The 26,168-nt window shown below is 41.9% G+C and overlaps 1 protein-coding gene across 2 annotated transcripts in view; it reads left to right on the top strand.

Moving 5' to 3' along the window:
* The window catches only part of Pbx3 (PBX homeobox 3), a 190,581-nt gene that overhangs the window by 153,651 nt on the left and 10,762 nt on the right, over positions 1 to 26,168 (top strand). For both annotated transcript variants that reach the window (XM_057755790.1, XM_057755789.1), the window contains exons 4-5: positions 1,761 to 1,951; positions 7,487 to 7,622. In XM_057755790.1, the coding sequence (XP_057611773.1) occupies positions 1,761 to 1,951; positions 7,487 to 7,622 (327 nt within the window). The remainder of the gene's footprint in view (positions 1 to 1,760; positions 1,952 to 7,486; positions 7,623 to 26,168) is intronic.

The raw sequence follows: 26,168 nt of genomic DNA, 5'->3' as shown, positions 1-26,168 counted from the left end.
GCCCAATCTGACCTAGAGTTCACTCTGTAGACTAGGCTACGTCAAATTCATAGAGATCTGTCTGCCTTTACTTCTGCCTCCTGAATGCTGAGATTAAACGTGTGCACTGCCATGCCCAGCCTATTTTTAATCTAAAAAATTCCTTAATGTTTTACTGTATTGAATATCAGGACAATAATTACTGGCCTTTAAAAAAACGTATGGCCTATGATTCTAAGAAGAAAGCAAACCAACCCCACAGTGTCTTCCCTCAGAAATACACAAGTGCACATGGCTTGTGTGTGAGTTTCAGGAGGTTCCCAACAATCTTATCCTAAGTCTCTCCCAGGACTGCGATTTAGACGCCTTTGCTTATGGTGTAGGCTGCTGGGTTTATGGATGTTAGCCAGCCTAACTCTCACTCTTGAGTTGTAGTACAAAAGCCTACCAACCGGTAGGTATTCACTGAATGTCTGCTGTGCATATTGTACAACTTCACTCTGAAGAGTCTTAGAACATGGGCCACTACTCATAAATTTAAAACATTTGAAAAATACTTCAGATGAAAGGTGAGCAAGACTTACTGCTACCTCTTAGAAAGCATATAGCAAAATTTAAGTAAGTGAAAGGCTAGTTCTTCAGTGAGCAGTTAGGAAAACCATTGCTCTAATGGGTGGTATTGAGAGAGGTGGACATTATCACAGCTTCAGAATAAGTTTTTCCTGTGACCTTAAGATAGTAGATGCTCTTTTTATTCAGGGTACAGACCACTGTTTATTTACCAGTACAGGCTTGCAGTGTAGGCTCACTTACATAGACTGTAGGTGCACTACATACAATATAGGGAACTTAAAAAGATGGTGTCTGAGGATTGTAGCGATTCCAGATTCAGTAGGATTCCAGATTCAGTTTGGATTCTTGGTCTCTTGCTGCCTCTCTCCTGAAGAACTGAGATGCTTTCCTTGACCGGCTTTTGTTCCCTGAGGCCTGCACTGTGGATAACTGACCTGATATTATTAAGATGCTTGGTATACAGGCTTGTGTGCTTACTCGGACCATGGTCCCTGGGCCAGTGAATTTACCATCCCCAGCACCAAACCAAACAGAAATTTGTTAGTTCTGCTCTTTCTGCCATCACTCCTCTGAATTCAGTACATGCTGCATTGCTAGGCTGTGCTCTTCAGACCTTTGTCTTCATCTCAAAAGTCCTTCCTGTTCTTTAGAGCCCAAGCACTACTTCTACCATGAAGCTTCTGGGTGGCCCTCCTCTGGAATTAGCGAAACACTTATCACTGTCTTCCCGTCAGCCTTCACACTGGTTTCTTTATGTGATAAGTGATATTATGCTTCATCTCTGAAGCCTAGCTCTTGCTCATTTCTGTGCCCCTGGCAGCTCTGGAAGAGAGTTTTAACATCATGATCTTACAGAAACCATTTGCTGAGTAACATAACACCCTCCAGAAAATAGGAGGCAGTTAGTATTAGCCATGGGCATGCATTTGGTAGGAGATAGCAGCCAGTGCATTCCAATAGTACATATCATTTGGTCAAGGAGCAGGGCCAGGTGGGAAGGGCAGTTAGGGTCTGGCCATTCAGTTTCAGAAATCTTGCTGTTTTAACTCTGCCACCACTACTTCCTCAGCTGCTTAGTTCACACTTTCCCTACTCACTGCCTAATGCTGTGGCTATTGCTAGTAAGGTGGAAATTCAGATGGGTGAATGTCTGGGTATGATAATACAAAGCGTCAGTGTCCTAAGGAGTTTTTTTTTTCCTGTTACAGGCATGTAATGAATTTACAACACATGTGATGAACCTTCTTCGAGAACAGAGTAGAACGCGCCCCATTTCCCCGAAAGAGATTGAAAGGATGGTGGGCATCATCCATCGGAAATTTAGCTCCATTCAGATGCAGCTCAAGCAAAGCACGTGTGAAGCAGTTATGATTTTAAGATCAAGGTTCCTTGATGCCAGGTATGTGAGGCCATGAATCTTCTGCATGGCTTTCCCCCTTTGCTTGTGTGTTTTCAGAGAAACTGGCTGATCAATCTTAGATTCTTCTTCAGTTTGGCTCTATGAGCTCTTTTCTGTGAATAGGCATGTGATGCACCTCATGGTACCCATACATCAGACAGCTTTTCCTGTCCTAGAAGTTGTAACTCAGGTAGCTGCCAACTGAGTGACTCTGGAAATAAGTTGGATTGGTGCTGCTGCTAGAGGCTTTAGGACTAATTATATCCTCTCCATTTTGACGCCAAAAGTTTTTAAGTTTTTTTTCATGAAACTCTGCTTTAATCTTTGTTTTTTAAATATTATTTTTATTTTCTGTGTTTGAGTGTTTTGCCTGCATGTTTGTCTGTGTACCAATGTGTGCAGGAGCTCACAATGGTCAGAAGAGAGTGTCAGGTCTGGAAGTGGAGTTGGAGATGGTTGTGAGTCACTATGTGGGTGCTGGGAACTATACCCATCAAGTGCCCTCAACTCCTGAGCTGTCAAGGACCTAGTCCACACTGACTGTGAAGATGCCTCTGGGACATTTCTCAAGCAAGGGGTCTGTCCAGCTTTGAAAAGGAATTTCTATTTTATCTTGTTTTCTGCTCCCCTTGGATTCTGACAGAAGCCATCATTTTCGTCTAACCCTCAGAATACAACACAAATACATGAGACAGTGATTCAGTTAGAAGGCTAAGGATGTGAACATCTGTATGCCAGACCCATCTAAGATTCAAGCAAGAGACATTTCCCCCTAATTATATGCTGTTTTGCTAATTAAGCAAAATTCTTTATCCCCTGGTCCTGCTGAGCTGTCACCAGGACTCTCGGGCTTCTTTTGGCATCTCTCGTACTGGCTTTTGCTTCCTTCTTTCTTGGTCTAGAGGTTCCTGCTCATCCTTTTGTATATAAACTAGTTTAAGATCTTTTCCCAGGCTCCTCTATCCCCAGGCTCACTCCCCACAGCCCAGTCTCATCATCCCTTATTCTCAGTACCACCATGGAACCCTGATGTACACTATGGTAGCCTGTTGGGTTTGGGGGTAAAGTACAGTTGTAGAGCTCAGCATGTGTGAGGCCCTAGGTTTTATCCTACTACCAAAAGACAGATCAAATAAATAAGTAACTAAAACAAGACTACAGTTTGTCGTTGCTATAGCTCACATTAGCACCCTCCTCTTGGTGTTGAAGGCTGTGTGTGGCCTGCTCTTTGTTGTTGTGAAGATTTTCTGTGTTGGATTCGTTTGTTTTGTGATGAGGATAGAATACATGATCTTGCATGTGACAGACAATCTTTGTACCAGTGAGCTATGCCCTCAGCCCCATTGACAGTTGCTACTTTGAGATAGAGTCTCAGTCACCTGGTTGTCCTGCCTCAGACAGAGGAACTGGGATTGCAGCAGGTGCCACCACACTTGACTGTTTAGGGGTTACTTACTGTTGTTTCTAGGTCTAAAACACCAAGATCATTGTAGAAAGTCTTGAAAATGCATAAATTAGAAAAGGTGGACAGCCAGAATTTTGTTCTAAGAAAAAAACAATGATGCAAATGTTTTGATACATTTCCTTCTGCTTTTTCATTTGTTTGGTTTTGTTGTTGTTTTGAAACAGGGTCTCACTGTTTAACCTTGGCTTCCTGGAACTAGCTCTGTAGACCAGGTTGGACCCAAACTCACAGAGATCCGCCTACCTCTGTCTCCCAGTGCTGGGATTAAGGTGTGTGCCACCATTCCCAGACCCATAGTTTATTTTTTAACATTTTAATTATTTTTATTAGTTCGCATTATAGCTTGCTCCCCAACCCTCCCTTCTTTCTTCTTCAGTTACTCACTTGTGCTGTAGGACAGTTAACCAGACAAGCAAATGTATGTACCAGTCTAGCTTGCATTCTACTTGAGGAGACAGATAATAAGCAGGTAACACATATGCCATCAAATAGAATTCTATTTGCAGATCCAGTGATTGTAATAGGATGATAAGTCCTTTGAAGAAAGAGGAAATGACAGAGAAGACAATATGAAGAAGCTAATCTATACTTGATCTTCTGACGTTTGAACTGTCTTCTGTGAGTTGCCTCATTTAGTGTGTGGCACCCTAGGGGAGTAAAACCCAGGGCATATGCTTAGTGGGCATATTCTAGGGGAGGTTTTCCTAAAGACTAATAAAGTGCAGGAGCATCCTCTGGCCTGTGCCTTCCAGTGAGTGCAGATTCTGCACTTCAGTCCTTCGCTGAGTTTGGGTTCTGAGTGATCCACCCCTCTGTGCCAAGAAGCCAGGTTCCAGGCCTGCATGCCTACCCAGACAGGTGATCCCTTGCTCAGTGTGCCTTTCTGGAAGACCATGTCCATTAGACAAGCCTGAAGTATTAGTGTAAAACATTCAGGAATAAGCTTGTGTGGCTGCTGCTCACGGGCTGTAATTCACATGGAGCTCAGTCTGTGCTGCCCATTTTTAGATGTTTGCCAAAACTACCCCTGGACAAGAATTTGTGAGTCAAACTTTACTTCCTAGAGGTTTTCTTCTCATTCCTCCTTTACATTTCTCCATTGCCCAAACAAATGCCTGCCTGTCATTTATTCTCTTTACCCTGGCCTTGTCTCTGGACTCCATGTCATAGCCATGCAGTAGAATTGAGTGGAGTGGCCAAACTGGGGGTGTGGAAAAGGTTAGAGCAGACAGTCTGGTTCTAAGAGGGCTGTCACTCAGCAACAGCTCGCTGCTGTCTTCTGACAGAGAAGCCTGGTGTAGCTGGTCTTCAAGTTTTCCACACACAGCTACAAAAGTAGGTTTTTAGTGCAAATCATGCCTTCGACTTGATAAGTTAGTGTCAATTCTAGACATTTTCTGCCCTGCTTACTCCACCTGTTCAGCGGGGTGTGCCTCTGCAGTGGTCCCACCTCAGGGTTTTGCTTTTGTTTTCAAGCTACCTGTGATTCCTGCAAAATGGGAATTCTTCTCAATGGGTTTCTCTTCCTTTCTTTTAGTTCCTCTTCCTCTACCCTTTTCATCACCAAATAGATTCTGACGCTCCCCTCGCCCCCTAGGAAACAATGGTTTAACCTTCCAGAAAGTTATGAAGCTTCAAAATAGAAGCCTATGATGGTTTTATCAAACCTACATTAATCGCTCCCCTGACTGAGTACTGTGCCGCCTGGGTGGCACCTAACCGCCACATTAGTGATACCGTGGTAACCAGCTAATCACACCCTGACACCACTTTTTGGAATGCAGGATATCGCAGTTGAGAAAGTCATTAAGATGATTTGAAAGCAAGTGTTGAGAGAATTATCTGGGGAAGGCGTTTTCCAGTCACAGAGTAGCTAATCTAAAGTGAAACCTGACAGCTGTTCATTTTCGGGCAGGAATTCTTCAAAACAGAAATAATAACCACCGAATATAAGTGATGTTTTTGCTACCCAAAATATGTTGTTAATAAATATCTGATTCCTGATATTTGCCGCACTCGTCCCCCTTCAGCTAAAACAACAAAATGTGCTCCTCTGTTCTTTCCTCTGTGAGGAACTTGTGCTGCCGTCTGTGTAGTTGCTGAAGTGCAGAAGCCCATAATTCCTTCATGGTGTATATTTTCTCCTTCCCTTCCCTCCCTGTCTCACTCCTGCACTGCCCCATCAGTTCCCACTGTATCTCCCTTCTAAATAGGTCTTGAATCTTATTTCTGTGGTCCTCACATGTACCAGCCTACATCACCTCCAGCTTGAGTGAGGCTCAATCTTCAGTGGTTTCTGCATTTCTTTTTGTGCCCTCTTCCAACTGTTCTCAGTGTCAGAGTGACTTTATTAACATGGAAACTGTGCAGCAAGCCTATAGCCTCACCAGAGACAGGCAGATCTCTATGAGTTTGGTCTATATAAGCAAGTTCTAGGTCAGCCAAGGCTACATAGTGAGACCCTGTCTCAAAAAACAAACAAAATTAAAAAAATATATAAAAAGTAGGGCAAATGAGAGAGCTCAGTGGGTCAAAATTTCTGATACCAAGCTTGACAGTCTGAATTTGAGTCCTGGAACCTACGTGGTAGGAGAGAACCAACTTCCACAAGATGTCCTTTGAGTGCCATGTGTGCCTCCACACACACATCGTGCGTACACATGCATATGTGAGCACACACACACGCACATTTAGGAAAGCAAATGTAAAAATATTTTTTTAAGAAACAGGAAAGCAAGCCAAGTAGTGGTGGTGCACGCCTTTAATCCCAGCACTTGGGAGGCAGTGGCAGGCGGATCTCTGTGAGTTCAAGGCCAGCCTGATCTACAAGAGCTAGTTCCAGGACAGGTAGGGCTGTTACACAGAGAAATTCTGTTTTGAAAATCTTTTTTAAAAGAGAGAGAGAGAGAGAGAGAGAGAGAGAGAGAGAGAGAGAGAGAGAGAGAGAAAAGAAAAGAGAGAGAAAGAAAGAAAGAAAGGTAGGAAGGAAGAAAGGAGGGAGAGAGAAGCTTGAAATCTCAGCCACTTCTTGTTGCGCTTGGAGGTAAACCTGGGACAGCTTGTAAGGGCCATACCCTCTGTCATCTGACCCCTTTCTCTTGCAAGCTGTCTCCATGTTCCCTGAATTTTTCTGAGCCACATTCTCTTTTAGCTCTTTAGACTAACAAAGTTCTTTTGCACCTCTGCTTGCTCCCATTCACCTCTGTTCTTTGTCTAACCCCTAAGCCTTTCCAGGTCTCAGATTGATTTCTTCAAGGAAGTCATTCCTGGGTTATAGCAGTGTCCTGTGTCCCTGTTACACATTGCCATTTCTTCTTACACTTTTCCTTCATGATACTTTGTGTGGTCACTGTGATGCAAACCTGCTGATTTCTGTGTTCTTTGGGGAGGGGGGTCTTTGAGACAGGGTTTCTCTGTATAACCCTGACTAGCCTGGAACTAACGCTGTAGACCAGGCCAGCCTTGAACTCACAGAGAATCGCCTGCCTTTGCCTCCTTAGTGCTGAGATTAAAGGTGTGTGCCACCACTGCCAAACTGATTTTTCTTATTTAATGTCTTTCTACCCTCTTCCTGCCCTCCAGGTGCCTGTAAGTTTTCTAGAACATGTCGTTTGTTTGTTTCATTCTCCATGTGTCTTCATTTAATACCTAGAACATATTAGGTGTTTTTGGTTTTTATTTGTTTGTTTGGATTTTTGAGACAGGGTTTCTCTATGTAGCTGTGAGTGTCTTGGACCTCACTCTGTAGACCAGGCTGGCCTTGAACTCACAGAGAATCGCCTGTCTCTGCCTCCTGAGTGCTGGGATTAAAGGCGTGCGCCACCACTGCCTGACCCACATTAGGTCTTGAATAAACTTTTTGAATAAAGAATGAGGTGAATTGTCTTCATGTTCTTGTATTTTTCTAAGTGATGCTGTAGCTGTGCTGTGCTTCAGAGGCTGCCTGGAGTTTCGCATAGCTCTCATCCTGATGACTTAGAAGCCCACGTTCTTATATGGTCCTGATTAATTGTTCCTTTGGGTACCACTGGTAGCTGTGACTTACTTTTTCCTTCCTACTTTTTTCATAGACGGAAAAGGCGGAACTTCAGTAAACAGGCCACGGAAATCTTGAATGAATATTTCTACTCGCACCTCAGCAACCCCTACCCCAGTGAAGAAGCCAAAGAGGAGCTGGCCAAGAAATGCAGTATCACAGTGTCACAGGTGAGGGATCCCATGGGGCTGTGCTTTCCTGGGATGTGGGCTGCCTACTCCTCTAGGGCCTCCTCTGCTGTCATCTTCAGAGAAACTATTTTAAAATTTGCATATTTCCTCAATTAGTACAAGAATCAAAGCTTGGGTAATGTTTAAAATCATTAACTGACAAGGAGTAAAGATTCTATCCATCTTCCGGCCCAAGTGTCAATCTGCTATTGACAGGTAAGTATGCCATGGGGAAAGGCATGGTCACTCTTCTGTGCATGTCATGCAGGCCTGGCTCCCTGACCAAGATAACTGACCAAGCTGCTTCAATAAAAAACAGTTTATTTGTTCCGAAAGGAAATTGAACTTTGGGTAAAAGCCTCAGGGTTTAGAGAGCCACTTGTGGGTAGTTGTGCTAATGTTGGAATCCTGTGGGTTTAGTTCCGTTCTTCCTTCTCACTCAAAGTTGTACTGTAGGTTGAGACACTTCAAAAATATCTAGCTAACTATATCTGTAAGAACATAAAGATAGTCTTCCTCAAGGCTGCAAAAATGGCTCAATAGTTACTGCACTTTCAGAGGAACTGGTTTTGGTTCCCAACATCCACAGGACAGCTCGTAACTATCTGTAACTCCAGTCCCAGAGGATCTAATGCCCTCTTAGGGTCTCTGCCAGCCTCAGGCAGGCACTCAATGCACAGACATGTATCCAGGAAAGTCATTCATACACATAAAATAATTGATTAACTTAAAAAATATATATTCCTCCCTTATCCATTGAAAAGCAGTATGTGTGTGTCTATAGGTATAGACTTATGATTATTTGCTAAATATTATGGTAATTATTTATATAGCATATTATATTAGATTTATAAGTACTATGAGATGATTTCAATATACAGGAGGGTGTGTATAGGTGAAATGCAAATACTAAGCCATTCATGTAACTTGAGAATCTTCTGATTTTGCTGTTCCCTGGGGAATTCTGGAGCCCATCCTGTTGCAGTAACTAAAAGATAGAAGTAAATATCTAACTAGAATTACCTTTAAAATAAAACTTTATTCAGACTTTCACATTTTTGTTTATAGTTTGCCATGTAAGCAATGCTTCCTTATAGAATGAACAGTGATAGTATACCAGTTCTGGCAATGCTGAGCTTAAAAAAAAAGCTAACTTGCCCAGCAGTGGTGGTGCTCGCCTTTAATCCCACCACTCGGGAGGCAGAGGCGGATGGATCTCTGTGAGTTCAAGGCCAGCCTCATCTACAGAGTGAGTTCTAGGACAACCAAGGCTATACCATGAGACCTTGTCTCAAAAAAAAAAAAAAATGAAGAAAAACATAAGAAAGAAATGTTTCCAAAAGTTTAGCATTCAATAGAGACCAATGATCAGAATTCTAAAACAATATACTCTAACTAAATATTAAATATATTTTTCTGTGTCTTAGTTATTGTCTCAATGCTGTGAAGAGACACCATGGCCAAGGCAACTTTTATAAAAGAAAGCATTTAATTAGGGGCTTGCTTACAGATTCAGAGGGTTAGTCCATGATCATCATGACAGGAACGGACAGGCATGGTCCTGGAGCAGTGATTGAGAGCTTCACATCCTCATTCATAACTGCAGGCAGGGAGAGAGAGACAAGGCCACAACTCCCAGTCCTTCTGATACACTTCTGTCAACTGGGGACCAAACATTCAAACATGAGCTTGTGGGGGCCATTCTCATTCAGACCAACACACCCTGCCATATTATAAATATAATTCTCTTATACGCTTGAACCCAAGACATAAAAAAAAAAAAAATCCCCTTTGGATTCTAACGAAGGTCTTATACTAATGTCTTATGTGATCCTGAGTTTATGCTGATTTTGTTTTGTTGTTGTTTGTCTTATTACACAGGGTCTCGTTGTGTATCCCTGGCTAACCTAGAACTAACTCACTAAGATCTTCTTGCCTCTGTCTCCATTACTGCTAGGATTTTAGGCCTGGGGCCACCACTTCCAACTCTAGGCTGATTTTTTAACTTTTGTTTTAATGTTGTTTCCAGAGCAACTTTGATTTGTAATTAAGATTTCATTTAAGGCCTAATTTCCTTCACTTATTAAATTGTGGTGTATTTTGATCCCTGCCCAGTTTCTTTTTAAAATGTTTTATTTAGTGTGTTTGCAGGCACATTTGTGCTACTGTGTGTGGGGAGTCAAAGCAACTTTCCTGTCCCTCCTCCTGGATTTTAGGGCTAGAACTTGAGTCTTCAGGATGGCCAGTTTCACATGTGTTGTAATTGATTTGGATTTCTAGGTACAAAGTTATGTCTAATAAAAAATGCCTCTTTCCAGGCTTCGACACACTGACTGCCACTTGAAACACTGAGTATAATGTGCTAGATTTTAGGAAAGAGCAAACCAAAAGTGTTTCAATTTGTTTGTGTGGGTGTGCAGTGTGCAATGGCACATGCATGGAGTCAGTTATCTCCACCATGTGGGTTCCTTTACCTACTGAACCGTTTTGCCAATTCGAACCTGGTTTTTATGCTTCTTGTCTTTATTTGAAATGAAGGCTTGCTGTCTTGTTTAGGCTGTCCTCGAACTTGTAGGTATAATGATCCTTTCATCCTCCGAGTAGTTGGGGTTACAGGTGTCCACCCTCACACCTGGTCACACCAGTGCATTTAGGTTGTATTTTGAAATCCTCCTAGGAATTTTTGAGGAACAGGTGAAGATATGGAAATAACATAGAGATCCTCGCCTGACTAAGACTCGCTTCCTGATCTTGTCTCTTCATCATAGACTTTCATCAGTCAGTGTATGTATTCATCTAAACTGTGACAGCTTTCCAAGTTCACCTACTTCCTGTCTGAAAAACCAACTTTCCTGCAAATCCCTCTTTCCTTACCTCTGAAGTGGATAAAATAGTTATTTTGTTAAAAACATTGGTTTCAACCTTTATAGTTTTTACTTCAAGTTCATGAGAAGTGAAAGCAAATAATTAATTTTTTTCATTTTATGTGAGAGCTTTACCTTCAAGTGTGTCTGTGTACCATGTGCATACCTGGTACCCACACAGGCTAGAAGAGACCATCAAATCCCTTAGAACTAGGATTACAGACAGTTGTGAGCCACCAGGAGGTGCTGAGAGTCAAACCTGGGTCTTCTGAAAGAGCAGCCAGTGCTCTTAACACCTGAGCCATGGCTCCGGCCCTTAGTTAAGAATTTCTGTTTCAGGTCTAGCAGGTCCTGAAAAGAGAGCAATGTGCTTTAAAGCAGAAATACACTGAGACACCAGAACATTTGCAAATCTACCTTCAAATACTGAAAACAGATGACAAGAACAGGACAGTTTTTGATATTGCATATAAAACTGAAATTTTATTATTATTTCAGCAAATACTTTAATAATGAAGAATCAGTAGGAGCTAGGCATGGCAACCCATACATACAATCCCAGTATATGAAGGCCTCCTATAAATTAATAAGGAAAAGGCCCTACAGTCTCTGTGCCTTTCTAGTAACAACCAGTTTGAAAAGTGGGAAAGATCTCAGTGATGTCATAGACTATCTCTACAAGTGCTCAATTAGATGGAAAGATCCCCATTCTCAATAGCAATCAGGAAAATGTAATTGAAAAACTACAATGAACTCACTTAATTTCCTAGATTGGCAAAAAGTTAAATTTAATCATACCCAGGGTTATAAGCCTGTATACAGCAGCAGGGACCTCTGTCTCCTGCCAGGGGACTGGTTATTGTATCCACTTCAGAAGTGCCCATGCCAATCAACCCACAGTTTCACGTCTAGATAAAACTGCCCTGGAAAACCTCTTGTCTAAAAGGTATACTAAGACATTGGAAGAGTCAGCAACACTGAAATATCTGAAAACTTGAAGAAGACAATTTTCATTTGCCTAAAAACACTGGTAAACACAATGGATTCCTACAGTGGCATATCTACACCAGTGGGAGGAAGAATTTTAATGTGTGTCAATTCTACTCAGTGTGGCCTAGAAATATCATGAAAATGCAGATTGCAGGACATACAAAGTGTATGGCCAATCTCCGTGAAGTCAGAAGTGGAGACACGTGATCAAATACATGGAGAAGGAGAAGACTGACTAAAGGAAGACTTAGCCAAGTGCGGTCAGGAAGGAATATTCAAAGCACTTCACTGGAGTTAATAATGTGTGTTTCCATTTGAATGGCGAGTTTGTAGGCACTGACTTAATTACCATTCATTATAAACCTATGTATATAAATTAAGAAAGTTAGACATGGTGGTGTGTGTACTCTTAGTTCTAGCACTCAGGCAGAGGTAGATGGATCTCTGAGTTAGAGGCCAGCTTAATTGACACAGTAAGAACTTGTCTCAAAAAAAAATTAAGTCAAGGAAGCCTTTGTCAGTTGTTCAACTGGTACTTGACCTTACCTAATAGAAATATGTACAGATATTTTCCAAAAGATTCATACTGGAATGTTTATAGCAGTGATAGTCATGACAGCCAAGACATGGTACAGACATCCACAAATGGGGAAGTGGAGAAATCAGTGTGGTTTATTTGGACTGTGATTCAGCGGTAAGAATGAGTTACATCTCTATGTATCTCCATAATGCTAGAGAATCATGGTTCCATTTATAACAAGCTCAGTAACAGGCCATGTTACCCTGAGGAGCTAGAAGTAAGGGCAGCAGTTGCCTCTGGGGAGTAGTGAGTGGAGAGGGAAGGAATGCTTCCTGATCCGGGTGTTGGGTTCCTGGGTGTGTTCATGCTATGAAATCTGTCAAGCTCTGCACTTAGAATGCGCGCCTCTTTTTGTATGTACATTTTCACGTCACCCAAAGTGTCCATGCACCATGACAATAAGCCTGCTCTTGAGATTGTGTAAGCTTCTGTGGGGAAATATAGCAAGAGATAAAACAAAGGGATAGCAAGTTAGAAATGACAGATGCTGTGGAGAAAAATAAAGGCGGGAGAGCATGAGCTCTGCTTAGTGGTGAAGGAGGCCACCTCCTGAGAAGTCTTTGGAGAGGTGGAGAGCTGACACTATGTGCGGCTGCTGAGGAACTCTTCAGCAGAGACCACAGCAGCCTGAGCAAAGAGTCTGGGGTGTCCACACAGCTGCTAGGCAGTGGGCATGACTGTGGCTTTTACTCTGAGTCGGATGGGAAACAGAAGAGTGACCTGTCTCTAACAGAACTGCCATAGTGGTTGTACTGGAAACGATCATGAGGGTGAGTGGAAGCAGATACCAGCCCACATGTAGCTGCCGTGATCCAGGCAGAAGATGATAGTGACTTAGACCAGAGTGTCAGTGGTGGAGATGATGAACTGGGCTGGGTTCAGGGTACAACCTGCAGGGTCTGCTGGCGGTAGGAGGTGAGGAAAAGTCGGATATGGCTGACATTTTTATCCTGATCATCAAGGGGATAGAGTTGCTATTAAGAACAATGGGGAAAGATTTGGGAGAGAGGTTTTGGAGAATAGGGTAAATATTTCCTCTTGTATGTATTGAGTTTGGCTGTGCCTTAGCTCTCAAGCTCATATGTGTAGTAACATACATGGATAGGAGAGTAGAGATGAAGCCGATTGCAGTCCTTCATTAATTCACAATGGCATGCTGTAAATGCAACTCCTCCATTTAGAATTCAGCTGCGCCAGAATGGAGCCTCCTGTTATAAGGCTCAGTTCAGCTGAAAAGCTGGAATTCCCTTTCATACAGTAAACTGAAGAGTCACAAAAGCTGTTATTGCGAATTTCACACGCACCAAGGCTCATACTTAAGTTGTCACATATTCTTAATTAGTGGAGCAGATATTAATACACTTTTACTTTTGAGTAGAGCTAACCCACATGGATTATTCAAGTTTGGAAGACACAAAGCCTCCATTGTTCTCCTGATTCCGATTCTGAGTCTGTCTTCTCTGTTAGCTGTTTTTAGAATGAAAAATGTTAACATATTTTTCATTGCTGTCGTAACAGCACTGTAAGGAAAGAAGAGAACTAGAAACAGTAGAGGTTAAGTGGCATTGAGGTCAATTCTTCATTCTTGCCGTTAGCATACCCCAAAGCCTTGCACAGGACCTGTCTGTTAACAGTCCAGCACAGAGGACACAGCCCTGCTCCTTACAGATAAGGGACAGAGGCTCAGGAGTGATTTGACAAGGACTGTCGCAGGCTTTCATAAGTGGTGAAATTGGGGTAGAGATGCTTGATAAAAAGGAAGAAAGTGGATTGTTACCTTTTTCCTGCCAGTGGCAGTGTGGTTCCTGCATCCCAGGGGCCCAGGCTAGAGTCTGGCTGTACGTACAGCCTGAACTCTCAGGAGGACTGCTTCCTCTCCCTAGCTACTGGGGAGAAGCTAGGCTAGTTAGTAGTCTGAGATCTCTTACTCATTAAACTACTTACTCCAAAGCAGTGAATATTCAGTAAGCTAATTAAAATTTGTAAGTAAGATTTCCTTATTAAAAAAATCTATTAAAACAAGAAGACGACCATTAAAGTAATTATTAGAGCAGGAAAAAAAAAGATGACTATCAAATTACCATATCTGCTTCAGCTGTCCATAAAGGCCTTTTCAGTTGCTTTGGCAGCAGACACCAGCAGAAATGGGTTTCGGCTGTAAGTGTGCTGTAGATAGACCAGAAACAGCTTGGAGGAAAATGGCTGCTATTGTGTTACAGAGGTTCTTTTCCAGTGTTTTGAAAGATGACAGACTCTCATGTTCTAAAAGCTCCTATTTTGTACCCTAGTGGAGATGCGACTGTCATTAAACAATGTGTGAAGAATAAAAGAGCCAGATGTAAAACTATGAGAGTGCTTTGAATGGGCTGTAACACCTAGTGCAGACCAGGGACACCTGAGTTATCTGAAGATGGGGCTGTCTACCCTGGGTGGTAGGGTTTGCTCCAGGAATGTCAAGTATGCCTGTTTCAGACTGGCTTTTCTAAGGGAACCTCTATCACCCCTTGTGATACCCAGACCTAAGAGCAGAGGGACTGTTCTGTTGCCATGGTAGACTTAAGTGGTTTTGAATTCTTCTTCCCTAAAGGAATTTTCATCTGAATGTGGACCTGCCAGCTTTGCCTCCTTCACTTTACCCCGTCCTGTTCTTCCGTGTAAACGTGTGTTCCCTCCAGTCCCTCCGCATGCCGTCTCTCATCACTGCATCTCACCTTTCTAGAGCCTCACTTCTGCGAGGCTTGTCAGGGCAGTAGGCTAATCTGCAAGTCAGGGTCCCAGCAGAAAACAGATGGCGTGCTCAAAATAGAATAATGTCAGACAATTTTAATAAAGTGTCTATTTATAAAACTGTGGGCAGAGTGTAGGGAAACAATGGATGTTGCTGGCAATTGGTTCTGTTGCTGCCTCTTAGCCCCAGGAGATACAGGAAGGGTTGCCAGGACCTAGGAAGGAGGTTAGATGGAGAAAGAAGTAACAAGTTCCGAGAAGAGGCAGCTTTACAGCGAGGATGCCAGGGGAGTAGATACTGTGGCCTCCTTTTCTCTCATCTCCTACCAGCCTGCAGCAACTGGCAAGCCTGAGGCAGAGGGCAGCCCCAGGGCCCACAGCAGGGTGGAGAGCAAGAGATAGGAGGGATCAGAAAATAGATGGGGTAGCCTAAGGGCAAAGACCCAGATCTGTACAGGATTCATGCCCAAGCCCTCTGGCACCCCTCTCTACGAGTCTGTGATGCTCCCTTCCAGAAGCCTTTTCCAAAGGTGCTCTTTACTGCCTTTTCCTTTTCTATTGGCCACTTCTCGGTCCCTGCTCACTTGTCAGCTGTGCCCAGACACACTGAGGAGAGGCTTACTTCCTGCTGACAGTACCAGGAAAGGCCCTGTAGGAAAGATGACATGGAGAAGATGTCCTCAGATCACGAAGGAAAGACATTTTTAGCAAAGAAAACTCATCACCAGGCTGGTCTGTCAGGTGGCCATAGCGAGTTTTGTCCTGTGGAGGTGATGTTCTAGGAATCAAGATTACTGTCTCCAAACCATCCCTGTGGCTTTGAGTGAAGCTTTGTACCTCCACCTGCTTTCTCCATGTATATGACTGGACTAGAAATAGAATTAGGGGGGCTTCAGAGAGAAAATACTTGGAAGTCACCTACAAGTGGATGTAAGAGTCAGAATGTATAAGTGTCAAGTATATATGTGTTTCTCTTATGGTCTCTACCCACAAGAACCATGGAAAAACGGTGTACCGATTTCTGCTCCTTCGAAGTTAGCTTCCCTTGATGACAGTTTATGCCCTTCCTTGCCTAGTCTCATAGCTCCTTTTCCTCCACAACTCTTACCATAATTAATTCTGAGCATTGAACTGTCCAGTGGTGTTCATTTAGAGGTGGTGAATTCCATGTTGTTTAGAACTGCTTGTCTTACTCAGTGCTATATTCTTAGTGTCTAGCAGTGTCCAACCCAGACATGAAATGCTTGCTTGGTAAGTGGCTTAAGATGGTAGATGTGGTACTGGAACGTCAGAATTGACCCTGACTGCGGAGAGCCTGCACTTGTGAGATTGAGTGGTTTAGATGTCTTACTTGTATCTATTAATTAGCTTACTCAATAGCATTCAACTAGCAACTTCAGAGTCATTGGGCAATGTTATATAATGAATGCCACAGAGATCCTGCCCTCTGGGGCTCACATTCTAATTAGTAAAGTCATGTGTATGTATATATATGCACACATGCATGAGTACATATTCAGATTTATATGTAAGTGTATTTGGTATAACCCAGATTAATGTAGTTCATGTAATTACTGTAAGTATGAGCAATTGTATGAGATATCATATAACAATATCAAATGAAAAGGTGTGATTATTAGGCTATATGTGTGTAGTGTTAGCTGCTATCCCATAGAACAAGAAGTATGCTGAAGAGATGCATGATGAGATTTGTGAAAATAATTCTAGCTCCAGCACTGCATATCAATTTAAATGTACTAAATGAATGCTTTGTAAATTTTATGGCAGACTCCAAGCCCCTGATTCAGGAGGAACTGTAGTCTCCACACAGAATAAATAAATAGTAATCCACACTAAGCAGTCAAAACAAAGGCATCCAGAGGGAAAATAAGATTGTGCTAAAAAAGCAACACTTACACCATCCACTAACTGAACTGAGTAATAAAGCTGTGACAGGGAGGGCCGGCATCGTCAGAGATGATTTAAAGCAAATGTCAGCTGGGAATTTCATACCTGCCAAACATGCTTTTTGATAGAAGTCAAATAAGATTTTTTTTTATCAAAAATTGAAAGAATTTGTCTCTCTTTTTCTTTAAAAAAAATATAAAAGGAATTCTTCATAGAGAATTAAAAAGATTTCCAACAGGATGGCAGATGTAGGAAATGGCAAGCAGAGGGTCGCTGTGTGGGTCTGAATGAAAATCTATTGCATAAGGATCCTAATGTCCTATTTTGTTTATAGCATGCATAGAATGAAAGCATGATTATAATGCCTTGTAAGTGATGAAGGGGGTATTTTAAGGTTCTTGCATTTTTCTGGAAAATACCAACTAATAAAGTGCCAATTAATGTTAAACTATAGAAGTCAAGAATGTGAAATCTTTAGTCACTTCAAGAGTGCTGAAGGGCTATATGATTGTCAAATAAAGAGGGTTAAAAAGAGGCAGGATGAAACAAATTAGAAGTACTTATGAGATATAATTACCAAATATATCAATAATCATATGATAGTCTAAGTAAGCAGAAAACATAGTCAAATAAAATGAAAACTATGTATTCTCTGAGAGACATACTTAAAATATAAGGACGTGGGAAAAGCAAGAGTAGTAATCTAAAAGTTGTAGAGCAGGCAAGCAATAGCCAACAGAAAGCTATACCAGATTCAAAAGGCTTCAAGACAAAAAGCTTCACTGGCGAAACAAAATAATGTTGTGATAGCAGCTCTACTTTTTTGAGCACCAATAATATCAACTCACACCCATAAAGCCAAAACTTCAGTAATTTCAAAGAAAAATTAAAACCCAAAAATTACAGCAGAATTCCATATTTTTCTGTTTCTGAGCAGCAGATAGACACACATGCACATTTTAGCACAGACACAAGAAAGTGCCTTTTACACTTTAGTATGTATAAGAATGATCCAGAGACCTGTCAGAATGCAGATTTCAGGACCCTGTGTCTGTAAGTTCTGAACCAAAGGATCTGACCTCCTGTAGATCCTACTTTAATACTGATGTTGGTAATTCTGGAACATTTTAAGTGTCACCGATAGAGAAGATGTGAATACAAGTTCTCAGTTACATAAAACACTCTATCCAACAATTGCAGATATATATTTCAATATTTGTCCATTTTAGACATTAGCCATGTATTCTAGGCTAATGAAACACCTCTAATACATGCTATTTTTCTCTTTATTTATTTAGGTTTTTGGGAGGGACAGGTACTCAGGTAGCCCAGGCTGACCTGGAGCTTGCTGTTCAAGCCCTCATCTTCTGACTTCCACCTAAGTGTGCTGTAATAACAGTGACGTTCTACCGTGGGTGGCTTCTTAGTATATTTTCTTTTTTTTTTTTTTTGGTTTTTCGAGACAGGGTTTCTCTGTGGCTTTGGAGCCTGTCCTGGAACTAGCTCTTGTAGACCAGGCTGGTCTCGAACTCACAGAGATCCACCTACCTCTGCCTCCCAAGTTCTGGGATTAAAGGCGTGCGCCACCACCGCCCGGCTTCTTAGTATATTTTCAACAAGTTAAAGCAGAATATGCTTTCCAAATACAGCAGAATTAAAGTAGACATCAGTGATAAAAAGTCACTAGAAAATTCCATTTGAGTGGAATTCAACCAGTAGCTTTAATAACCTCTGGGTTAATGCAGGATCTACAATGTAAATTTGAAAACATTTTAATTAACTGATAACAGAAATGCAATATATTAAAATTTCACTGACTTTTCCTAAGGCCTTGCTTAGAAATGAACGCATAAATTCTCTATATATACGTATATAGAATATGTATGCATAGACGTATGGTGTGTGTACATATATTATATATATATGCATATTATATACATACACACAGATGGCTGGAGGTAAATGATAGGGGACCATCTCAGAATGTTAAGGGATACTAATAGGAGGACTAGAAGAACAGAAAGAAGGAAATAGGAGAGATGACCATAATTGAAGAAAAATAGACTACATCCCACCAAAACCAAGCACTGCTTCTTTGAAAAGTCTGTCTTACGGGACTGGAGAGATGGCTCATGGTTAAGAGTACACACTTCTTGTAGTGAACCAAGTTCAGTGTCCAGAATCCACATGTGGCAGCTTGCAACAGCTTGTAACTCAGCTCTGGGCCATCCAATGCCTTTGACCTCCAGGTTATCTGCATTCACATGGACAAACTCACACAGGGACATACGTAGGTAAACACTTGAGTCTTCAGTCTTTTAGTGTTCAGCATGAGTCATGTGTGTTTGAAGATTTCATTCTTGGAAATAGAATGAAAAGACAACTTTCTAAGCAGAAATGGGAGCCTAACCAAGACGCGAGTAACTAGAGCTGTTCTGAACTCAGACCGGCATGGCTCGCTTGTGTGCTCCACCATTTGCTAGTTGCATGCCTGGAATATTTAGTGAGACTCTTTATGTCTTTGTTTTCTTGTTTATAAAATAGGGAAAATAGTAAAACCTACCTCATTGGGTTGTTAGGAGGATTGATAGCCACAGAGTGCTTAGCATGGCACCGCACTCTTAGGAAGCCTTGATAAATGATGCCACGTGGTACTACAAGAGGATGGGTGGGGACCTACAGAATGAGAATGAAGTTAAGACGGCATGCGAGAGGTCAAGGCCACAATAAAGGGCTGCTTTGGGGAACATGGTGTGTTTTCAACACTCATGAGATGTGTGGGGTGAATTGTCTGGCTGGAGACCAGTCCAAAAGTAGAATCACTGGCAACGCCTGTCAGTGGCCTGAGCACTGGGAGATCTTAGAGCCTATGGGTGGAATGTGGAAAAAAAAAAAACTGATGGTTTTATTAACTGGTACCATTTAAGGTGACAATGGAAGACCAAAGGAGGGACATCCTAGAGTGGTAATTTTCCTTTTCTCGTGTCTTACTCATCTTGTTAAACTATTGTCCTTCAGGTGCACTAGCTCCTAGGCGAGTTACTAGCCCACCAGACAGTGGGAGTGCCCTCTCATGTCACATATTCTGAGTGCCAGGACCTGGAGCAGGCTGTTTAATCGAGTCATGCTTTATGTGTAAAAGGAGTGCTGATGTCTCTTGGCGAGATTCAGTGTTTACTGAGATCACCTGTGTAGATTGCAGTGTAGAGTGGTGTGTCATGAGTACCCTGCCAGTACTATTTAGCATCCATTTAGGCAGCATTTGGGGGTGAAAGCTGATCATTTGGGACAGGAGCTAGTGGTTCTCACCTCACAACAAATCAGGGTTCTAACTGCAACACCTAGCCCCCAAGTTCTCACAGACTCCAAAAGCCCGAGATCCAGGGAGAGGAAGGAATGAGTCTGTTCTTAGGCTCTCACGACATAGCCCTGCTGTATTCTTTACTCCTGTGATGCGGTCTTGGTGAGATGTATTCATGTACGTTCAAGGGCGGGATTCCTTTTGAGACTAGATCTCTCCTTTTTAAATGAAGTCAGTCAGGGGCCAGTGTTCTTAGTGTGTGAGAAGCCCTAGGATGACCTCCAGCATTGTAAGAAATAGTAATAAAGAGAAGGAAAGAAAGCCAATGACATTTTTCTGGATTTTTCAAAAGAAACTGGCGTGTGTGTGGTGGATAGTAGTGGTTGGCTAGGACTTTTATATAAGGCTGAATAAAATTTTATGTTTTTATTTACTGGCATTAGATTTATATGAAACGTCTCAGGGTAAAAATCTGCCCTGTTATTATTTAGAGTACCCTTGAGTTTGGATTCTGGAATGCTGTGTTACCCAGTGACAGTTCCACTACTGAGAGCAGCTCTGTAGCTGTGATGCCCCTGTTGTGAGATGTTGTGGCTTCTCTAGAGCCTAGGAAGGAAGCCATGGAGTGTTTACCTAACCTAGATTTATTTTTAGAAGTGGGAGAAATGATTTTTTTCTGAGGGAGGAAAGAGAAGTAATCTTAAAGGGCGCACCATCTGTGGAAGCAGCTCTCAGCACGGGTTTTAGGAAGATGAGCGGTGCCGTCCTCTGCACTCTGGCTGCAAGGCTGACAGTTTATAGACTCGCAGATGAGCCTCTTTGTAAATGTCACGGGTGGTTACCAGTCTATCATGTGGAGAGGAGAAAGGGCGAAGCCGAACTGTAATGTGTCAGCACATTATGGTGATAAAAAATTTTCACAGCTTCAAACAAACAAACAAACAAAAAAATACTTGACAAGTAGATCTACTTTAAATTATTTCAAATAGTGTGGAAGCAGAATCTTAAGTTTTTTGGTTCTAGCGTTAGAGGTGGACTGTGTCTCAAGTTGGTTTTCAAGCCAGTTATTATAAATTTGGAGTTTGTTTTCTAAAATGGAAATTTAAAAGGTTTGGATTATTAATCTGATCCATATTTTAACCCCATAGGGTTTTGCAATAGAAAGATTAATTTTCACAGCAGCGCCATGAGTGGGCATCACGGCCCTCTTGTAGCGCAGGACAGGTGAGCCTTAACTCTCATGACTAGCCCGTAGTCAGACAGGCAGGAGTTTGCAGATGGCTCTGGTTAGCGCTCAGGCCCATTTATCTGTCCTTTGGAGCCCCTGGGGACACATACCATGTGACTGTCTAGGCTTCCTGCCCTTCAGAAGCTACCAGACGCCTGCCTTGCAGGGCAGAGGGGTGAATGAGTTGAGGCTTAGTGTTTACCAACACATTTACTTTAAGACAACTTAGACTTGCTTTTTATTCTTCATTTAAAACTGATAGCATGAGAATGAGAACTTATTGATTAGGGAAGAACTATTTGATTGAGGCAAAACATTAACCATGCAGATACACTGTCATGTCCCATTTTACACAGATCGCCATTTCAGTTTTCCATAATGTCTGTTTAATTAGGCACAGTACATAAAGCATGCGTCACAAGTAAACATGAGGAGACACATTGGCAAGTTTGTCAAGAGCTGTGCTTCATAAATTTTCAGTTTGTTAATTTTGATAGTGATGCTTCCATGTTAGCGGACTCCTCTCCCTGACGCCGTCTGTGCAGAAGCGCTGTGAAGGAAGAGCTTGTACCTTGCACTTGTGCGGGGAAAGTCTTTAAGTGATGGTTTCTTCTTTATTTAATGTTGGTATTGACATGATAAAAGAATGTGGTAGAAATGGAAATGGAACATAGAATTAAAACCAGCTGATCAGTTGGTTGCCTGTTGGTGACTGTACAGACATTGTAGATGGGTTGACTTTTTATTTTAACATAGAACTTTTCTTAAACACAAAGCTGTTGAAAAATTTTAATGGCTTGAGATTTAAAAAGAGATTTTAATTTTGTATTCAGAATTCTCAAGCCTGATATTTGAAACCTCTCTCAAACAAGGAACAAGAGTTGATTTTTTCTGTAGGCCTGGGGCCAGCATAAAACTCTTTGGTGTTAGACTTTCTAATGGTATATACTTACTGTACCGTGTTGCCTAGACTGGTCTCGACCACCCAGGCTCAAGCCATCCTTCCACCTCAGCGTCCCATGTGCTGAGACTACAACCATGTGCTGCCATGTTCAGCCTCAGTAATTGCCTTGGAAAGCAAAGCTGCATAATGGCATTTCTGTTGACAGTGAAGTGCAGCCAGGACAGTGATTGCCCATTGACATGGCTGTCTTGGTGTGTATGAGAACACCACACACTACCATGTTTGTACAGATAGAAGTACTTTATAGAAATCTTATCTGCCAACAAAGTCTGCTCTTAATCATGCCCTCCTTTTGGTAGTTGGGATGATACTTTCTTCCTGTGTGTGAATGCAAGTCTATGTATGTATGCATCTATGTCTTTCACACACAACGACTGCATATTGTATGAAAGGAAAACTTAGCTTTTCCCCTCTTCGCAGTATATTATGAATAGTGTCATGTCAATAAGTATTTCTCTTCAACATGATCTGTAATCAATGATTGTTTTCCATCATACACGTTCCTATAAATTTTGTCTTTTTTGTTGTTGCTGTTATTGTAAATGGGAGTGTGGTAAATATCTTTGTACAAGTATCTGTAAATTCCTCAAGATAAGTTCTTATAATAATGTTGGTCAAAGGATATATATTTTTGTTGGCATCATCTCCAGAAAAGTTACGCTAAATAATAAGTCACACACACAATTTTTTTCTTTACTCAGAACATCTTTGATTTCCTGGAGCTGACGAATTTGTTCTTGGTCTAGTGCAAATGTTCTTTGTGTCCCATGGGAATGGTTCCCCAAGTGAGCTCCATGCTTACAGTGAAGGAGGCCTTCTCCAAGTACACCCTGCCCTAGGGTTTCCCTTCTATGGTCACAAGAAGGATTAACTCCTAGCTAGAGTTAACTCAATCACTTCAGACAACATTCTCCAGGGAGACCCTGGTGATCCAACCAGGAGCTGAGGATGTGCCCTAACGCATCCATGCAGAGGCTTAAATCTCACTGATGGGCCTTTGTATGAGTGCGTGTTCTCCTTCCTCAAACCCAGCTCCTTACAGTTGCTGAAGGAAGCTTCATGTCACTTGTCTTTTCCTTCCTCCCACCTCCCATTCCCCATTCCAGAAGAAATAATTGGCCTAGTACCTCAGAGTCTTTTGAGTCCCTCTTTGGTCCTCAGAACGGGGTAATATGAAGCATATTGGTAAAAACCTATGCTTCATTCAGAATTTTATAACCCTTGCCTCTCTGATCAAGAAATGCATGTATAATAAACTTACATTTATTGTTCAAAATAAGTACTTTTATTTACCAAAGTAAGTATATTTGTATTGCTTTGACCAATTTTAGATTAAGTGCAGTGACAGCTTAATCCAGAAGGAAATACCAAACATATATAACCTTATAATTATAGGAAATAAAAACAATTGAAATGTTTAAATTTCCATATATTTCTTATGCTATGCATAAAAGTATATTGCATTAGGATAATGTGGGGGAGAAATAAAATGGAAATATATTTTTAAGAACAAAAATGTAAAATTCTGAATCTCAAAAAGCAAGTGTGTTTGTTTGAACGTGGATAGTGGTATTGAATTGGTGTGCTATTGTATTTGACCACATTTTAAGGAGTAGTGTTGCAGTTTTATTTTGAAATGTCAACATTTGTGACATACTGAATAACATTGTTTATAACTCTTAAGACTTATAACGAAAAATTGTGCATGCCAACTTTAAAAATGTACAAGGAATAAAAAAATGTGTGAGCAAGTACATGATTTTTCAAAATTACTTTAGGGAGGATTCCAGCAAATGCTCACAGACCCTTCCCACTGTACAGGCCAGCTCCAGCAGCCCTCGCCATCAGCCATCATATTGTGGACCCTGGGGCTGCAGCGGTGTGAGACCTTCTAGGCACCCTGGCAGGCTCTACCTGTCCCTTCCTCAACCACAGCTGCCCCACCTGCAGGGATCTTGGCTGACACACATCCCAGTGTCTCTCCCTCCCTTACCCGAAATGTCGCTTACTCCTTGGTTGTCCTCTCAGATCTCAGCTCTTCCAGAAACACTGCTAGATGCTCCCAGCCTCTTCCCTTAGAACGGTTTTTCCTGACTCTTTCACTACCAAAAGAGAGATGGAGACTACACAGCGGTAAAAAATAATGACATCTTGAAATTTCCAGGCAACTGGACAGATTTAGGAAAAAAAAACATATTAAGTGAGGTGACCCAGAGTCGGAAAGACAAATATAATATGTATTCACTCATAAGTGGCTTGTAGACATAAAGCAAAGAAAAACTAGCCTATAGGCCACAATCACAGAGAAACTAGACAACAAAGAGGACCCTAAGAGAGACATACATGGATCTACATAGAAAGGAGAAAAAGACAAACTCTCCTGAGTAAACTGGGAGTGTGGGTATCACAGGTAGGGTAGAAAGAGAGAGGGGAGGGAGAAGGGGGAGTGTATAGCTCAATAAAAACAGTTTTAAAAAAGAAATACTAGAGATGGTTAGAAAAGAGAGCGCAATGGTGAAGGATCAGAGAAGTGACTAGTCCCTAGGGTCTGGGGAGAGGAGGCACTGTGCTGTTTGTGTCGGTGTGAGCTTCTGGAGGGCTTACCACTGGGATTCAGACTTAGTCAAAGCACTAAGGAGTGGGGTGAGGTCAAGGCCAGTTCACTTGTTCCCTACTGAGGAAGTGTCTTCTAATTTCTCAGACCTGCTAGGACATCTCTGTGGCTCCGTGTGACCTCATCACTGTCCTTCAAGTTTTGCTAATTGTTTTGGGGGCTGGCCTTGCTTTCACGATCATATTGTAAAGTTGGGCTGGAGCCATGTGGTTACTTTCCAAGCTCTCCACAGCCCTGAGGCCAATACTGACTATGACGTCCTCAGTAAACATTCTTAGAAAATGCCGATGGGGGAGTACTGGGTTGAGTTCTAGTTCCATCACAGAATTTTGCTGTGTAATTTGGGGCAACTTATAAATGGTCTGGCTTCACTGATAAAACACGGATGATATAATAGCTACAGTGGTCAGATAATCCATGTGCCTAGACCACTCACACACCTAACTTTTTCTGCAAGGAGGGTGTATTATTATCATGCTCATTTTATATGAGAGGAGACTCAACTTGTTGAAAGTCACTCATCTTGTAGATGACATCATGTAGATTTGAAAGCGGAGTGTGGGTCCTAACCATTTAGCCTTTATACCGTCACACCTACATTTGAATTGACTATTTGAGTTGAAAGTTCAAAATGAGAGGATGGGGGAAGCCTTATAAAGAAGGTGAAAAGCTTTCCAACTAGTAAGTCACTGTGGGGATTTTCTTGTTGTTTTGTTTCAATGCCAGATATTGAACCCAGGTCCTTGCACATGGCACCACTGAGCCAACCCAAAACCAGCTTGGATTTTTAAAGTGGTGGTCTGCAGAATGTAGGTGGGGAACATGCATGGTCACAGCATGTAGAAGAGACTGGAAGCTTTTTCTGTCACTTCTGGCCTGGGAGAAAGGTACCAGAGACATTCAGCAACCCGCACTATGTACCCTTCCCTCTCCTCTGACTTCCAGAGACTCCACCTGGGGTTGGGCACACTGAGCATCAACAGGAGAGTGTTAGTGTTATTTTTCTCATTTTTAATTAATATTAAAATTTTTGCCTGGCCCTTTGGCCCCCCCCTCATAGGCAGGGCTGTGGATCTTTGATGTAAGACTCAGAAGGGAAGCACAGGACAGCATATTCCATTCCCTTTTACCAATTTCCTGCCTGTTTCCACTGTGGGACCAATATACAGACCATCACAGTTCAATTGTAGAGCAAGCCATCCTTAGTGGCCCGTTCTGCAGCCTGGCCCTGTCATGAGCACTGTTGCAAGAGGGGTTGTGTACCCTGTAGCTTTTTTGCTTCCCACTGAGGAACTATAGGTCTTCTGCAAGTAATTGTATCTGTTTAAAAGATGAAAACCATTCCTGAATTTAGGTGTCAATTTCTTTAT

Source organism: Chionomys nivalis, chromosome 22, assembly GCF_950005125.1.
Source record: "Chionomys nivalis chromosome 22, mChiNiv1.1, whole genome shotgun sequence".
Taxonomy (NCBI): Eukaryota; Metazoa; Chordata; class Mammalia; order Rodentia; family Cricetidae; genus Chionomys; species Chionomys nivalis.
This window is presented reverse-complemented; position numbering and strand designations above follow the sequence as displayed.